The 18,434-nt window shown below is 38.2% G+C and overlaps 1 protein-coding gene across 1 annotated transcript in view; it reads left to right on the forward strand.

The window, feature by feature from the left end:
- LOC118802366 (limbic system associated membrane protein) overlaps window positions 1-16,656 on the forward strand; it is a 329,028-nt gene extending 312,372 nt beyond the window's left edge. Inside the window, exons 4-7 of the mRNA XM_036562884.1 lie at window positions 5,725-5,856; window positions 10,133-10,253; window positions 13,520-13,668; window positions 16,460-16,656. Of these exons, the coding sequence (XP_036418777.1) occupies window positions 5,725-5,856; window positions 10,133-10,253; window positions 13,520-13,668; window positions 16,460-16,557 (500 nt within the window). The 3' untranslated portion in view covers window positions 16,558-16,656. The remainder of the gene's footprint in view (window positions 1-5,724; window positions 5,857-10,132; window positions 10,254-13,519; window positions 13,669-16,459) is intronic.
- Window positions 16,657-18,434: the final 1,778 nt, after the last annotated feature.

Consider the following 18,434-nt stretch of genomic DNA (forward strand, 5'->3'; position numbering starts at 1 on the left):
GCAACTTGGCCCATAGTGGATGCCACAATATATGTTAGTAAAGTGGTGGCCAGGTTTGCACCAATTTTACTGGTACTGAAGCAAAAACTGACCAATATAAACAATCCACTACCTTCAAGCATTCGGTAATGTCATTCGTTATGTATTTATCGGTGCTGTAGCAACCATTGACCAGCACCCTAGGTCAAGATACAATACCAACTGCTTAGGAGCAACCTAGCAATCACCTGGAACACCATTTTAACCACCTAGCAACCACTGACCAACAATTTGAAATACAATATCAACCACTTAGCAACTACCTAGTAACCATCCAGAATGGCCTATAACCAACTAGCAACACCCTCCAACCACCTGAAATACAACAGCAACCAAGCAATGACAATAACCCTTAAAATAAACAATTAAAATAACCCAACAACAACAACAACAACCACTTAGCAACAACTTACCATCCAGAATAGCCTAGAACCAATTAGCAACACCCTTTAACCACCTGGAATACAAATCAACCAAACAATTATAATAACTCATTTAACTTGAAATAACCCAATATAAACAATCCACTACCTTCAAGCATTCAGTAGTATCATTATTTATTATGTATTTAATGATATTGTTCCAACCATTGACCAACACCCTAATGACCACCTTAAATACAATACCAGCTGTTAGCAGCACTCTAGCAATCACCTGGAATACCACTTCACCTAGCAACCTCTGACCAACCATTTGAAATACGATATCAACTACTTCGGTTGATACAATCAACAACCTCATAACCATCCAGAATAACCTAGAACCAACTAGCAACACCCCCCAACCACCTGGAATACAAGGAAACTAAACAATTATAATAAGTCATTTAACTTAAAATAACCCCAAAACAACAACAAAAACACAGTATAAACAGTCCACTACCTTCAAGCAGTCGGTAATATTCTTCATTATGTATTTACCGGTACTGTAGCAACCACTGACCAGCACCCTCACAACCACCTGGAACAAAAAAGCCTTTTTCACTTTAAAATAACCGAACAACAACCAATAAACACAGTAAACAATCCACCTCCTTCAACCATTCGGTAGCATACTAATAACATAAACAATGTAAACAACAGAACCTGTCCTTCTCAGTAATTGTTTGGGAAAAGTAGCCATTTAATTTGGGTTCAGAGTCATTTTGCAGTCGTAGTCGTCTATAATGTCATCATATCTCAGAGCACATTTGAAAAATCTTTTATTTTTTTTTCTCTCTGAGTCATAAACAGTGTTAGTCATGAATCAGAGCACAGTTTGTCAGCAGCAGAGATGAATGGAGGTCAGTCTGCTGGGCATTTGTGTTTGAGACAGTGGCGTGTCTGAGCTGGTGAGTGATCTGCTGTTTGGTCAGTGGTTTGTCAGACCGAAGGGAAACACAGATCTGTGCCGTTATTTACGACGGCTGCTACGCTGCCCCCTTTGGCTGAGGAGGACGAGGGAGAGCTTTGATGTCTGTCTCGGCGGCTCTTGTCCAGTTCACGCCTCTGCTTTCCAGCCTCATGGACATCTGCGACTGTTTCCTTTGGAACCGCTCCTGTTCCGTTAACGCCGGCCTGTCCACTACGCCATGAATTCAGGCTGATTCCTCGAGCAAATGCTGCTAAGGCCTGCGTCCCAGTGGGGCTCTATGGAGATGATGGTTGGGTGAATAACATCAATCGACTGCCATCAGTCGTATTCACCATAAAACACCACCTCCGCTGTTCTGCTGCTTACATAAAAGGCAGAACTTTCCTCTGACGCTGTATCAATCTGTTCTGAATGGTTCTCCTTCCTGTAAGCAGTGTGACCAGTGCGTGTGGACAGTCCTTCTACGCTCAGAGGGGCTCAAGCTGCTTTGTGGCTGTACTTTAAGTCCTGCTGAATGACTCAGTCTTAATCAGAGCTATTCAGCCGAGCAGAAGCGTTTCCCCGTCCGGCTCTGGGCTCAGCAGCTCTCCTACAAACACTGAAGACCGTAGTGCACAACACACACATGCGTACAGGCGTGTGCAAAAGTTTGTGCACCCCCGGTCAAATGATATGTTCACAGGTAAGTTAACAGAGACACAGTTCTGCACAGTTTAATGCACAGTTACTCTTTATTTGCTGGATTTAATACACTGGGGGAAAAAATAACATTTAAAATTGTGGCCTGTGCAAAAATAATGGCACATGAGTGTTTATATTAAAACGCAGCTGGTGGGTTTGGTGACATGACCGGTGTGGATTTATGTTGAGCTGTGAAGAATTGTGTAGAATTGAGGTGGAAACTGCTGCCCCATAGTGTGTTGTTTGGGGAGGGGGTGGGAGCGCAGATTACATAGCAGTGCATGCTGTGGATTGTAGTGCGGCGCATGGTGAAATGGGCTAATATTAATAGAAAATCGAAATAATTTTGCAGGCCGGATAGAATTGTGCCGCAGGCTTGATGTGGCCGTTTGTTTGAGACGTGGGCTGAAGAGGATGTGTTTATTTATTTACACTTACACAAAAACTTCACGACTGACTGACCATAAGAACTTACTGTACATGATATGTAATTCTCACAGTATTATTAAAAATAATAAGTTTATGGTTTATGTAGCATCTCTCTCTGATCAAGAGGAGCAACAAATAAATGAAACAATAAATGCATGTTTAAAAATAAATAAATACATAAAATTACTAACATTATTATTAGTAATAGCAGTAGCAGCAAAACAACAACAATAATAATAATAATAATATTTACTATACAATTTTTTATTATTAATAGTAGTAGTATTAGTAGTATTGATGCTGTTGTTGTTGTTCTTGTTGTTCTTGTTGTTGTTGTTAATAATACTGCTACTACCACTAAAAATATATAGTAATAATAATAATAATAATAATAATGTGAAAATATGACCAGTAATAAATAAAATAATGGCCTGACTGCATGTCTTTGGACTGTGGGAGGAAACCCACACAGAAAGAACCCTGGTCACCTGACCGGGGAATCGAACCCAGATTAAATAAAGCACAATTAAAAGGTAAATGAATATATTGTTTAATTTACAGAAATGTATATATTAATATAATGCCTTTCTATGACCCAAGGTTAATTTATGTTACATTAAAAAAACTGTTATATTATTATTATTAGCAACAACAATGATAATAATAATAGTAACAATAATAACAAATATACAATTCATGACTGATAGATATTTTTTGTTATTGTTGTTGTATTTTAATGTTACCCATAATATTTGATTCAATATTTTACTATTATTTACCAAAACAAACCTATAGTCATAATTTAAACCAAATCTTTGATACATTACAAATTAAATCTGCTGTTGGCCTTTTTTCCACTACAAGACAAACTGCAGTAAAACTGCTCTGAGATCAGCAGAAAGGAGCGCACTGTCCACCCACTTCACATTACCCACGATGCCTTTGGTGAGTCAGAGAGAATGACAGCTCCTAATGGTGTGTCTTAATTAAGACGGATCCACAGAGCGCCATCGCACACCTACACACACACCGAGGGCAGGAGGAATGGCTCAGATCAGCTGCCTGGTCTACTCGCGTTCCTCAGAAGAAAGAGGCTTCGGGAGAAAAGCGCTGTGTGTTTGTCTTTGAGGATAAAGCACTGCTCTCATTAGATCCTCGAGAACACGTTATTTAGCGGCCTAATTATCAGCTTATACCTGCTGTTTTGGCTCCCGTCCACCAAAATGTATTTCTGCAGCCTGGACTCAGTTTAAAGGACGCTCCCAGCTGCTGCTGCATGAATTATTCCCATGGAGGGCAGCTCGCTTTCTACACAGGCCAGTTTATCTGAAGTGCTTTTTCTCCCCTGTCAGATTTGCTGGAATGGATCTGATCTCACTGCTGGAACATCCAGCAGAATCCGATCCTGAAACACAAATCATAACTGGACAGATTTTAAAATGCTGACCCAAAGTGGATTCTGATGAGTTTGGACTTTAAAGATGAACGTGCAAGATTTTGGGCTTCAGAAAGGCTTTAAAGGCCAAGTCAGGGTTTGGGAAACAGAGATATGGGCAAAGAAAAACATCCACCAGAGTGAAATCTAGATATTTATAAATATTTAACCAAGTATGACTGTTTCAAAAATCATCATGAATTCTAATGTTTAAATGTGAGCTGTGATCACTTTAAGCGCTAATGGTGATGACCTTGATGATGGTGGTGGCAGTGATAACAATACTGATGATGATGATGATGATGATGATGACAATAATGATAATGATAATGAGGATAATGACGATCATGATGGTGGTGCTAATGGTGTCGATGATATTAATAATATAATATTAAGGAAAACAAAGTTAATGAAAACAGTGATGATGATGATGGTGAGGAGGAGGATTGTGATGATGTTGAAGGACAATAATGATGAAATTAATGACAAAGTTACTGAACAGGATGATTGTAGCACTTACAGTAATAATGTAATAATGTAATGTAATAATTCCCCAATAATATAATAAAACTGTGCACCTAACTTGGTCAAAAATGTAAAAAATCATGTAATAACTTGCCTAATAATGTAATACAAGGTCTTGACCGTTAATGTAATACTAATAACGTATTACATTATTGTAAATGTATTATATTTTTAGGTGGATCATTTGTTATACCTTATTATATTATTGGAAATTTTCTTTTTCTTTTTCTTCTTGAGTTACTATTATGATGAAAAGCTAATAGTGATAATGATGATGATGCCAAAGCTGATGATAATGGTGATGCAATTGGTGATGATTGTGATGAGGATGGTGATTGTGATGATATATATGGATGCTACAAATGATTACGAAGGTAATGATAATGGTGATATGTAAATGCTAAAGCTGATGATGATGGTGATATAATTGGTGATGATGAGGATGGTGATGATGATGGTGATGAGGATGAGGTGATTGTGATGATATAAATGGTGCTACAAATGGTTATGAGGGTGATGATGATGGTGATATATAAATGCCAAAGCTGATGATGATGGTGATACAATTGGTGATGATGGGGATGATGAGGATGGTGATGATATAAATGGAGATGATGGTGATATAAAGGGTGATGATGGGGTTGATGATGACAATGATGATAAGGATGGTGATCTAGTTATGATATAAATGATGATGACATAAATGATGATGATGGTATAAAAGGATGCTGATGATGATGGTGATGATTATGGTGGTGGTGGTGGTGATGATGATATACTGGTGATGGGGATGATGAGGATGGTGGTCATGTTGATAGAAATGCTGATGATGAGAATTTTGGTGATGACAATAATATAAATGGTGATGATGGTGATATAAATGGTGATGACAGGAATGATGATAAAGAGGATGAAGGTGATGACAAATGTGATAATGTTATAAATAGTGATAATAGGGATGATATGGATAGTGATCATGGTGATAATTTAAAGAGTAATAATGAGGATGATGATGACATAAATGGTGATAATTACATAAATGGTGGTGATAGGAATGATGAAGATGATGGTGATGATCATGTTGATGTGATAATGGTGATTATACGAATGGTGAGGATTGTGATGATAATTATAATAGTGGTGATAAAAATGAAGATAATGATGATCATGTTGGTGGCGATGATAATGATGACAAAGATGATGATGATGATGGTGATGATGATGATGATGGTGATGATGTTGATCTGTTTGTCTCTCTGCAGCAGAGACTCTGGAGGTGGGCGAGTATTTGGAAATTTACGGAATCATGCGCACTCAAGCCGGACGCTACGAGTGCAAAGCCAGCAACGACGTAGCAACGCCTGACGTCAAATACGTCAACGTGGTCGTCAACTGTAAGTACCTGACTGGGAACCGTGTTTCACTATTTTTTATTTTCATAATATTTTAATCGGATTATTAGTCAGTTCACAGCTAATCAAATACCAAATATTAATAATAAGTTCCTATGAAAGCACAGCACTCAGCGCATGCCAAAATACACTGCTGATGAACTATTGTTTTTAGTAAGGTGTTATACATTATATACCTATATGTTATAAATACACTCCTCTATTAGGAACACTACACTAATACTGGGCCTCCCTTCGCTTTCACAACGGCCTCAATTCTTCATTGCATCCATAAGAAGTTGGAAACATTACTTTGAGATTCTGCCCCATGTCCACATGATTGCATCATGCAATTCCTGCAGATTTTCCAGGTGCACTTTCATGCTGTCCTACCGTTCTACCACATCCTAAAAGCAATGATTGGTATTAATGGGCCCAAAGTGTGCTGAGAAAACATTCCCCACCCCATTACACCACCTCCACCAGCCTGGACTTCTGACACAAAGCAGGTTGGGTCCATGGATTAATGCTGTTGGTGCCAAATTCTGATCCTACCATCTGTGTGACTCAGCAGTTGAGATTCATCAGACCAGACTATGTTTTTTCAGTCTTCTACTGTCCAGTTTTGGTGAGCTTGTGCCCACTGCAGCTTCAACTTTCTGTTCTTGGCTGACAAAAGTGGAACCTGTAATGGTCTTCTGCTGTTGTAGCCCATCCACCCCAAGGTTCGACATATTGTGCATTCTGAGAGGCTTTTCTGCTCAGCACATTTGTTCCACAGTTGATGTTTGATGTGAACATTACCTGAAGCTGCTGGCCTGTATCTGCATGGTTTTATGCATTGCACTGCCACCACGATTGGCTGATTAGAGAGCTACATGAATGAGTAGGTGTGCAGTTGTTCCTAATAAACTGTTGAGTGAAAATATGTTGTGGAAAGCTGTCAAAGAAAGCATGCTCACTTGTACTAAGAACATTTTGAAAAGCTATGTGTCCCCAAACTTTTTATGGCCAGGACAGTTCCACCATGGATTGATGGATTGTAAATAAAAACATAAATAATAAATAAATAAATACACACCCTTCATGGTGGGCTGATTACACAATGCCTACAGCCCCGCTAGTACAACATGCAAGAAAATACAGCACATGTTGATTGATCGAATGTACAGTGTGATTGCCGCTGAAAACAAAACAACGCCTTCGTTCCTGATTTAGCTGCCACTTCAGCTGCCAGTTACCTCATAATTTCCACGCTGCAGACGTGAATCAGCCACAGATAGGTTTTCAAGAAAGAGTTTGTCATAATTGAAAGTATAAAAAGGCAGTTTAGGCTTGTGACAGATGCAGAGCAGAGTCGTGCTTTTATTCCCGCATGGCAGATGTAGTGTGTCGTGTTGAAGCTGCTTCGTGAATGATGTTGTATTCCAGGGTAATTAAAATTATAATGACCTGCCAGTTATACAATTTGTTCCTATAAGAATACACAATACAGGGATACAACATGCCATTCGGCCTGATTCTGGACCATTGCTGACATACCGTTACCATAGCCTACTGTTACCATTGTAATGACAAATATCATAATGTTTAATGCCATGATGGCTAACTTGTAGTACACTTGGCAAAAATTAGCATGTGACCTAAGCAGTCATGTTATCAAATGTTGTGACACTGTTCATTCCAATTGCTAGTATTGGTAACAAGTATTAGGGCTTTTCTTTGTCCACCACAGTTGTTCTCCATGGTCTTCCAGGCCTTTGGTTGTTTCCAAGCTCACCAGTGTGTTCTTTCTCTTTAGAATGCATCAAATGGTTTGTTTGGCTCAAATGGTCTCCCTCTCTGATTGGTTTGGGTTGATTTTTCAGCCTAATGATTTCTTGCCTCACTGGCAGTAAAGCTCTTTGGACTGCATGTTGAGAGTTAACAGCAACAGATTCTAACAGATGCACCTCAAATCTCTAGAAACTCTAGACCTTTTATCCGTTTACCTGTAAGTGAAATAATGAGAGAATGACACACATCTGGCCACTGAACAACTGTCCAGTTACTTTTGGGCTTTAAAAATGGGGGCTTACGTATAAAACGGTTGTTATTCCTACACTGTGGATGCAAAGACACATTAAAGCTGAATTGGCTGCCACAGTGGACATGGTGAAAGAAGCTAAAACAAAGAAACATAAAACATATACAATATATACAGAACCTTGGTTCTATGTAGCAACAATGTCAAGCTTGTAACAATAGAAGAACCCTTTTGGTGCAATATAGAAGCATTTTCAAAAGAGAAACACATTCTCCATCAATGTGAAGAACCATTTCGCCATGCAAAGAACCATTTTAGGCATGCAAATGGTTCTATGTAGAACTCATGGGTCTAAACAGAACAATTGCCTTTAGTAAAGAACCCTAGAAGAACCATCTTTTTTAAGGGTGTAGGATGCAAACTGTGAAGTAGTTCTGCTACAATGACATCATTTTAGAGCCGGAAAATACTAATTCACTCAAGCAAAATCATTACTTTGTTTATTATGTATTAAATGCTAATATGCAGTGTGACGTACAGTCAGAGTTACAGGCTGGAATTACAGTGAAACTAAATGATGTTTGAGCTGTAAATATCTTATATTTCTTTCCTTATTTATAGAGCATTTTTCATACTGGTGACAGCTCAAAGTGCTTTACAGAGAGGTGATAATATTTTGGACAAGACAATAACAGATCAAGTGAAAAAGAAACACAGAAGAGACTCAGAGTTTTAATCGAATGCTAAATTAAAAAGCTGCGTTTTCAAATGTTTTTTAAATGTGTGAACTGAGTTTGTCTAATAAAAGGTGAATTGAGCTCCACAGTTTAGAAGCAGAATAACTGAAATAGTCTCTCCATGTTTTCTGTATTTTATGGAAGGTGTTTGCAGAATGCTGGGTTGGCCTCGCAGACACAGCTTTAGAATGGTTTAAATCATGTTTAGGTAATAGGCAGCTCATGGTTTCAATGGGAAGTCATTCGTCCAAAAGATTTGGCATTTCTTGTGGAGTCCCTCAAGGTTCAGTTTTAGGGCCTTTGCTTTTCTCTTTGTACATGCTACCTCTAGGTGATGTCATTAGAAAATACACATTTTCAAAGCTATGCTATGCTATGCATTCCTTCTGATGATCAAGACTCTGTAGACAGGCTGATCAGCTGTGTGTCATATATTTCTCAGTGCCGCAAAAATTTTCTACAACAAAATCATGAAAAATTGGAAATACTGATTGTTGGTATAGAAACTCAGAGAAAGACTGTTTAGTACAATGAGCTCCGTATAGAACCATTTGCATGCATATAAGTTTGTTCGACAGACCCCAGAACCACTTTCTTGTTGTCCTAGTACAAGCCAAAACAAGTGGTACCACATTAACATGTGTTTGTTTCTCCTCACTTAAGCATCTTAGACAACAAAGTGGTACTGTAATAACCCAGAAATTGTTAGGGGGGGCCCTGGTGGTTGCATGGCCATATGCAGCTGCTTATTTCGGCTATTAGGTAGAGCTTGCACTGAAAGTTACTGGGAGATGTTAACCTTATGGTGCATTTTATGAATCTGGTCCAATGTGTTTTGCTAAAGTCTGAGGATCCCGTTACTTGATCACTAAAATAGCTTTGCTATTTTAAAAAACTACTTAATTTAGAAACTGGCTAAACTACAATCATGCTACTGGAAAATGTAGTTCGTCTATTAGCTTCAGTACTCATATCTACTAATACTGAGCCAACTGCCCACACTGTGCTCCCACAGCAGACTCGTCCAGTGTGCCTCTTCTCTCTCTCTTTCTCCATCTCTCAGATATTTGTGTGCCTTTACTGTGCAAACAGTCTGCACTGATACTGCAAAGCTTCCTGCTGACCTTTTCTGCCACATCGTGGCTGACTCATGTTTCACTCTCACGTCTCTTTAGCTTCACTAACAGCCACATTTCACTCATGACGACCTCCTTTTGCACCTCAAGCCTCTAAATCTGTCATTGGTTTGTCATTTCTACCTGTTTAAAGGACTGAAAGTGCATTAGTATCCATTGGAAAACTACAATGATCTGCTTGCTTCCTGACAGCCAGGAACAGCGCACCATTTTCCTACATCTCCCAGTCCAATAACAGTCTGCAGGAACAACACTCTGCATCACTTGGGCGGAGCTACACTGCTGTAGGCGGAATAAGAGTTCACATAAGTGTTTTCATGGTTGTGACATCTCAAACACAGTCAATACAAAATGGCCTGTTCTCTCTCTCCACCCCACAGATCCACCTTTCATTAAGGTTGCTAAAAGCTCGGAGACGCAGATGGGCCGTTTGGGTGTCCTGCAGTGTGACGCCACAGCCGTGCCTAAACCAGAGTTCGAGTGGTACCGAGACGACAAGAGGTACTGTTCCTGATCATAGATATACTTACCATAGAAATAAATGTATGTACCACAGAGGCAAATATACTTACAATGCAAAAAAATAGACTTACAATACAGATAAATACCATAGAGGTAAATACACTTACCACAGAGGTAGATACACTTACCATAGAGGTAAATACACTTACCGTAGAGGTAAACACACTTACCATAGAGTTAAATACACTTACCACAGAGGTAGATACACTTACCATAGAGGTAAATACACTTACCATTGAGGTAAATACATTTACCTCAGAGGTAAATACACTTACCATAGAGGTAAATACACTTACCACAGAGGTAAATACAATTACCACAGAGGTAGATACACTTAGCATTGAGGTAAATACACTTACCATTGAGGTAAATACATTTACCTCAGAGGTAAATACACTTACCATAGAGGTAAATACACTTACCACAGAGGTTAATACAATTACCACAGAGGTAGATACACTTACCATAGAGGTAAATACACTTACCATAGAGGTAAATACACTTACCACAGAGGTTAATACAATTACCACAGAGGTAGATACACTTACCATAGAGGTAAATACACTTACCATTGAGGTAAATACATTTACCTCAGAGGTAAATACACTTACCATAGAGGTAAATACACTTACCACAGAGGTTAATACAATTACCACAGAGGTAAATACACTTACAACAGAGGTAAGTACACTTAGCATAGAGGTAAATACACTTACCATAATGGTAAACACATTTACCACAGAGGTAAAAACACTTAGCACAGAGGTAAATACACTTACCACAGAGGTAAATACACTTAGCATAGAGGTAAATACACTTACCATAGAGGTAAATACGCTTAGCATTGAGGTAAATACACTTAGCATTGAGGTAAATACACTTACAATAGAGGTAAATACACTTAGCATTGAGGTAAATACACTTAGCATTGAGGTAAACACACTTACAACAGAGGTAAACACACTTACCACAGAGGTAAAAACACTTAGCATTGAGGTAAACACACTTACCACAGAGATAAATACACTTAGCACAGAGGTAAATACACTAAGCATTGAGGTAAATACACTTACAACAGAGGTAAATACACTTAGCACAGAGGTAAATACACTAAGCATTGAGGTAAATACACTTACCATAGAGGTAAATACACTTAGCATTGAGGTAAATACACTTACCATAGAGGTAAATACACTTACCACAGAGGTAAAAACACTTACCATAGAGGTAAATACACTTACCACAGAGGTAAATACACTTACCACAGAGGTAAAAACACTTAGCATTGAGGTAAACACACTTACCACAGAGATAAATACACTTAGCACAGAGGTAAATACACTAAGCATTGAGGTAAATACACTTACAACAGAGGTAAATACACTTAGCACAGAGGTAAATACACTAAGCATTGAGGTAAATACACTTACCATAGAGGTAAATACACTTAGCATTGAGGTAAATACACTTACCATAGAGGTAAATACACTTACCACAGAGGTAAAAACACTTACCATAGAGGTAAATACACTTACCACAGAGGTAAATACACTTAGCATAGAGGTAAATACACTTACCACAGAGGTAAACACACTTACCACAGAGGTAAATACACTTAGCATTGAGGTAAACACACTTACCACAGAGATAAATACACTTAGCACAGAGGTAAATACACTAAGCATTGAGGTAAATACACTTACCATAGAGGTAAATACACTTAGCATTGAGGTAAATACACTTACCATAGAGGTAAATACACTTACCACAGAGGTAAAAACACTTAGCATAGAGGTAAATACACTTACCACAGAGGTAAATACACTTACCACAGAGGTAAAAACACTTAGCATAGAGGTAAATACACTTACCACAGAGGTAAATACACTTAGCATTGAGGTAAATACACTTACCACAGAGGTAAATACACTTAGCATTGAGGTAAATACACTTACCATAGAGGTAAATACACTTACCACAGAGGTAAAAACACTTAGCATAGAGGTAAATACACTTACCACAGAGGTAAATACACTTAGCATTGAGGTAAATACACTTACCACAGAGGTAAATACACTTAGCATTGAGGTAAATACACTTACCATAGAGGTAAATACACTTACCACAGAGGTAAATACACTTAGCATTGAGGTAAATACACTTACCACAGAGGTAAATACACTTACCACAGAGGTAAATACACTTAGCATTGAGGTAAATACACTTAGCATTGAGGTAAATACACTTAGCATAGAGGTAAATACACTTAGCATTGAGGTAAATACACTTAGCATAGAGGTAAATACACTTAGCATAGAGGTAAATACACTTAGCATTGAGGTAAATACACTTAGCATAGAGGTAAATACACTTACCATAGAGGTAAATACACTTAGCACAGAGGTAAAAACACTTAGCATAGAGGTAAAAACACTTAGCATAGAGGTAAAAACACTTAGCATTGAGGTAAATACACTTACCACAGAGGTAAATACACTTAGCATTGAGGTAAATACACTTACCACAGAGGTAAATACACTTAGCATTGAGGTAAATACACTTACCACAGAGGTAAATACACTTAGCATTGAGGTAAATACACTTTCCACAGAGGTAAATACACTTAGCATTGAGGTAAATACACTTACCACAGAGGTAAATACACTTAGCATTGAGGTAAATACACTTTCCACAGAGGTAAATACACTTAGCATTGAGGTAAATACACTTACCATAGAGATGAATACACTTACCCTACGGAAACACTTAGTGTAAAGGTAAGTACACTCACCACAGAGACAAATGCAGTTACCACAGAGAACTTTATGAGTTCCAGCTATTTCATAATTTCACTATATAGCTGTACAATTACAGTCTGTAGATCAGAGGTTTCCAGCCTTGTCCGCAAAAGGGCACATGTGGCTGCAGGCTTTCATTCCAAACAGGCCTGACCACACCGGACCCCCCTCGTTTAAACCGTTTGTCTCAGTCTTCAAACATTTGACCAGGTGATCTCCTGCTTTCTCGCAACGAAAACCTGCAACCACACTGGCCCTTTGCAGATAAGACTGGATGGCCCTGCTTTGGCTCATTTGTTTCTGCTCATCATTGGTAATGTTCTGACCACAGGACTGGGTTTGACTGTTTGAGTGGTGGAGCCATAGGAACTGTGAGAACTGCAAATTTAATTCTAATGTTGCTCTCTCTCTCTCTCTCTCTCTCTCTCTCTCTCTCTCTTCCTCCAGGCTGTCTAATATGCAGGGCATCACTATTCAGATCGTTGGTACTCGTACCCTTTTGCTGGTAGCCAACGTCACAGAAGATGATTACGGAAACTACACCTGTGTGGCCACCAACCGACTGGGAAGACACAACGCTAGCGTGTTCCTTTACAGTGAGCAACCACACACAAACACAGTTGACGCCACTCTCACAGCATTAGCAGAGATTCAGAGAGATTAGCAAAGCAACAGTGAAGCTTCAGGAGGTGTATGTTAGCAAGAAACCAAGACTATTTGAGCTAGGCCTTCAGTTCAGGCCAAGAATGTTAAAACTCAATGCTAAAAATGAGAAAAAAACATGAAATTACAACAATGCTAATTTATGCTAGCGCCCTTATGAGATGTCCAATAGTATGCTAGCACTAAGCTAACAATGGTGCACATGAACACTGTAGGTCGCTTGAAGCTCATGAAAAACGTTCAGTGAGCTGTATTTGAAACTAACAGACAGTAACATGTATTTGAGCTTGTATGTATCAGTGAGTGCATTTACATGCACTTAATAATCCAATCATAATCGGATTTCTGCAGTTATCTGATTATTTAAATGGTCATATAAACACCACACTTCGATTTCTTAGATCAGAATAACGTCTAGAAATCCGATTAAGAAATCCGATAAAGAGAGCTGGATTTTAGCTCAGTAATCAGACTTCTCAGTGCATGTGCATTCTTACTCTGATTTCTTTCGAATTTCTCATTCTCAGTGATTTGTAAAGCCACTTTGACTGAAAGCAGTATAAAGACAAGATATTTAATCCTACGGGTCAAAAAGAAATTGCAAATCACTGCTTTCTGTGTTTATTTGCAGTTTACCGACTGTTCCAACATTTTTGGAATTGAGTTTGTACTACAACACTTACCTTTAAAAGGCCAAAAAAGCACTGTGCCTGTAGTTGCTGAATAATAAGCCTGGGTATGTGACCAACCTGTGTGTTTTAAGGGGTTAAATACAGTAAGCATGATTATTCTATTAAATAAAAACTGAACATTTTAAACATGTATATTTTTTTAATCCCTCCTTATTGATGAATACACGCTATTACAGAAGTCTCAAATATGTTCTCAAAAATGTAGATTCTACATTTACTGCTCACACTGGTGCCATCTAGTGGATTTTTGGCAATATGTTCCTTGGCAGTATGACCATTTCTCACCGTCTGCATCACATTTTTTTTTTTTAACTGATAAAACGTATATAATGATAAATCATTTAAGTTGCATCCTGAAACAAAAAGTTTATTTACAGATTTATTCTCAGAGAATGCAGTAATCCACAGCTGATAATGATCTAGAACAGTTCACCGTAATTGCTTACACAGGAACAATAAACTGCATGAATTCTCAGTGTGCACTTCACACTTTGGCCACCAGATGTCAGTGTGTACCAATAAATGCCTCCCCACATAAATAAAGGCCTGAAGTTCAATGTTTGGTTTTACATCTTGCAAAAAATGTTTTGTTTTGGTTGTTTTTAAGATTGCTATTCATGTTTTTATCAGAAATATGTAAGTGCTTTTCCCCATGTGGAGAAAAATGTTTCAACTTGTCATGCGATTATGAAAAATACATGCAGTGCACAAATACTAAGAGTTGCAAAAGTTGTATCAATGTATTGAAAACGCCTCATCAATATCTTAGCCATTTTTACAGACCTCATATCTTTATTAAATTGAGGCCAGGCATTATGCCCATTATAGCCCATCTTCTACGACAGTGTAAACAGAGTAATTAGGCCTTTTTGAATCTGCATTGTCAAACCTGGAACATTGCACTGTACAGTACTGCTGCAGTATGGTACAATATGCAGTATACATAATATAGTACGTTATGTATATACTGTATATATAGTACATACTGGAACAGTATATACTATATATACAGTATATATACAGTATTAGTACAATATGTGGTATATGTTGTAAACTAATACACTATACAATATACAGTATTTACTACTACAGTATGCAGTGTGCAGTATACTGGTACAGTATGTAGTATAAAATATACTGGTACAACATGTGGTATACAGTGTATACTATTACACTACATAACAGTATTTACTACTATGCTATGTGGTATATATTAGTATTATTTGCAGTATACACTGTAGTGGTGCAGTATGCAGTATACAGTATATAATGGCACAATATGCAGTATACAGTATATACTAGCACAGTATGCAGTATATAGTATATATTGTTACAGCATGTGGTATGTAGTATGTAATAGTACCGCATATACTTGAACATTATACACTATATAATTGTACAACATATGGTATACAGTATATAATAGTACAGTATATAATCGTACAATATATGGTATAATGTTATACTATATACTAGTACATTATACAGCATATACATTATGCAGTATATAATGATACAATATATGGTACTTTATACAGTACATAATGGTAAAATATATATTACCATTGACAGTATACCAGTGACAGTATATACTAGTACATCATACAGTATTTAATGGTACAACATATGGTACACAGTATATACTAGTACAGTATACAGACTATAGTGTTACAATATATGGTATACAGTGCTAGTACATTATACAGTTTATAAAGGTACAACATATGTTATACAGTATATACTAGTACAGTATACATACTATAGTGGTACAATATATGGTATACAGTACTGGTACATAATACAGTATATAATGGTACAATATATGGTGAAAGATATCTAGTAGTACAGTTATAATGGTACAATATATGGTATACAGTATATACAAGGACAGTATGTAGTATACAGTATATGCTAGTATATTTATGTTGTATACAGTGTGTGTGGTATATTGGTGTATTATGCAGTATACAGTTTATAACTGCACAATATGTTCCTTTCATTCTTACCTCTCTCTCTCTCTTTTTCTCTATAGGACCTGGAACTGGACGGGACATCAACGGCTCGGCATGCATCTGTCTGTCCATGTGGCTCCTCGTCCTGCCCCTCCTCCTGCCTCTACTCAATTGTTAATACTCAGCGCTGCAGTCCTTCACCACCACACCTCCTTTCTCTCCTTCTCCTCCTTATAATCTCTCTCTCTTTATCTCTCTCTCTATCCCTCTCTCTCCTCTTCTCTTCCTTGCTCTCTCTCTCTCTCTCTCTCTCTCTCTCTCTCTCTCTCCCAGACTGTTTGCATTACCATCCCGAACGTACCGTGCCTCAACGCACGCAAAACTAGGTACACTTACAATTCAAAAAGAGGAACGGGACGGGCTGTTAACGTGTGTCAGTGTTGAAAAAGTACAGAAAAGAAAAAAAGAAAGGAATCCGAAACCGGAGAAGAAGTAGAAAGAAAACAGTGCTCTTTATAGGATATGATAATTGTTATCTTTACTTGTCAAATCCTCGTTTTCCACTGTCCTGGAGTTTTTCTGTTTTTTTTTATTCCAGGTTTTTAGTTTGGCTCGCCTCTTCTCACGCCATCCTGAGAACTAGCAGAGCAGAAAACTTGCACATTAGCGAGAGTTCAGACTCGACTCTTAGCCGCGTCGCTCAACAATCATCCAGATATCCAGAGCGCTAACTTTGATATTTACTCTCCGATCTTTACAGATGTCTTCGGTATTTGCCAAATGTGTAACATAAGCAATGCAGAGAGACGCTAGTTAAGGAACAAAATAAAAAAACCACGCCCGTTTCTCAGCAGAAAGACGTATAAGCTACAGCAACCAGCGCTAAGCATCACCAAACGGAAAATAGCCAGTTATCCCACTTTCGGAGCAGCGTAGAGTTAGCGCACTGACCACGATTCGCAAGCCGGACGCCAAATCTTACCGTAATTAGTTTGCTAGCGTGCTAAAATAAGTAGCTGGGAGCATCTAAAAGAGTCTGTGTGAGTTAGCTTAGCCAGCTAGCAGCAGGGTACCTCGCTCAGTTCACGGTTGGCCCAGCTCTGTGCTAACAAAGGTGCTAGCTCCATGCTAAATGAACAGTTTCCACTGAAGAGGATGGTTGGGGTGAGTCTAGACTGAAGTCTAAAGCACTGGTCAGGAACCGAGCAGGCTGAGAAAAAAACGAATCAACACAATGTACCCGCTTACTCAGATGTAGCCGATTAGCCAATACAAACTGGGCAAGTATGTAGCACAGCCCCAGATAGCGAGCACCGGCTTAGCGGACATCGGTCCACTGGCGTTGGGATTGCATTTCACTGCTGGTCCAACCTCAGACCACCCAGATTACTGTCCTGCATACAGGATCTTACTAGTTTTTAATCTCCTCAAACAGATTTAAATAAACACAGAGTTTTAGTTTTGGAAAATATACTAAGACAATTATTATTAAAAATTGGAAAGGGGAAAAAAATTAATATCTAGGCCTAATAGAAAGTAATTTTGTTGAAAATGTTGTTGCTGACACTGTGCTAGATTGGTTACAGCTGTATAACCAGCCTTATTTATGATGCTACTGTTAAAATGACTTATTAAACTAATTGATATGGGAAAATGATAAATAAATGATAACAAAAGAAAGAAATTAAGGCAAAATAACACTGTTTAACCACTGGTGGGCCCAGAAAGCTCTGAGCAAGAAGCTGCCAGTGGACCACCAGCTTTTAGGCTAACAGAGGCACGCTAAGTTATACTGTTGCTATCTGGGGCAGCAAAAACAGTAAAAGCAACCTTGAAATGCCTCAATTTAGTCTATCTTTTGTAGATAACTGTGTCTAAAAACCACCAAGCAAGTCTACTTTAACAACTCAATGTAGTTTGAGGCAAGTCTGTGATGATTTAGCCTTACAGTTAGCGCAATGCTAACTTTTTGTGCTACATTAGCCTCGTAGCTCCAAACAAAACTAAAGAGGCACCAAAGCTGAGGTATCTCAGCTGATCGACTACATTTGCAGT

This window comes from Colossoma macropomum, unplaced genomic scaffold, assembly GCF_904425465.1.
Source record: "Colossoma macropomum unplaced genomic scaffold, Colossoma_macropomum, whole genome shotgun sequence".
Lineage (NCBI taxonomy): Eukaryota > Metazoa > Chordata > Actinopteri > Characiformes > Serrasalmidae > Colossoma > Colossoma macropomum.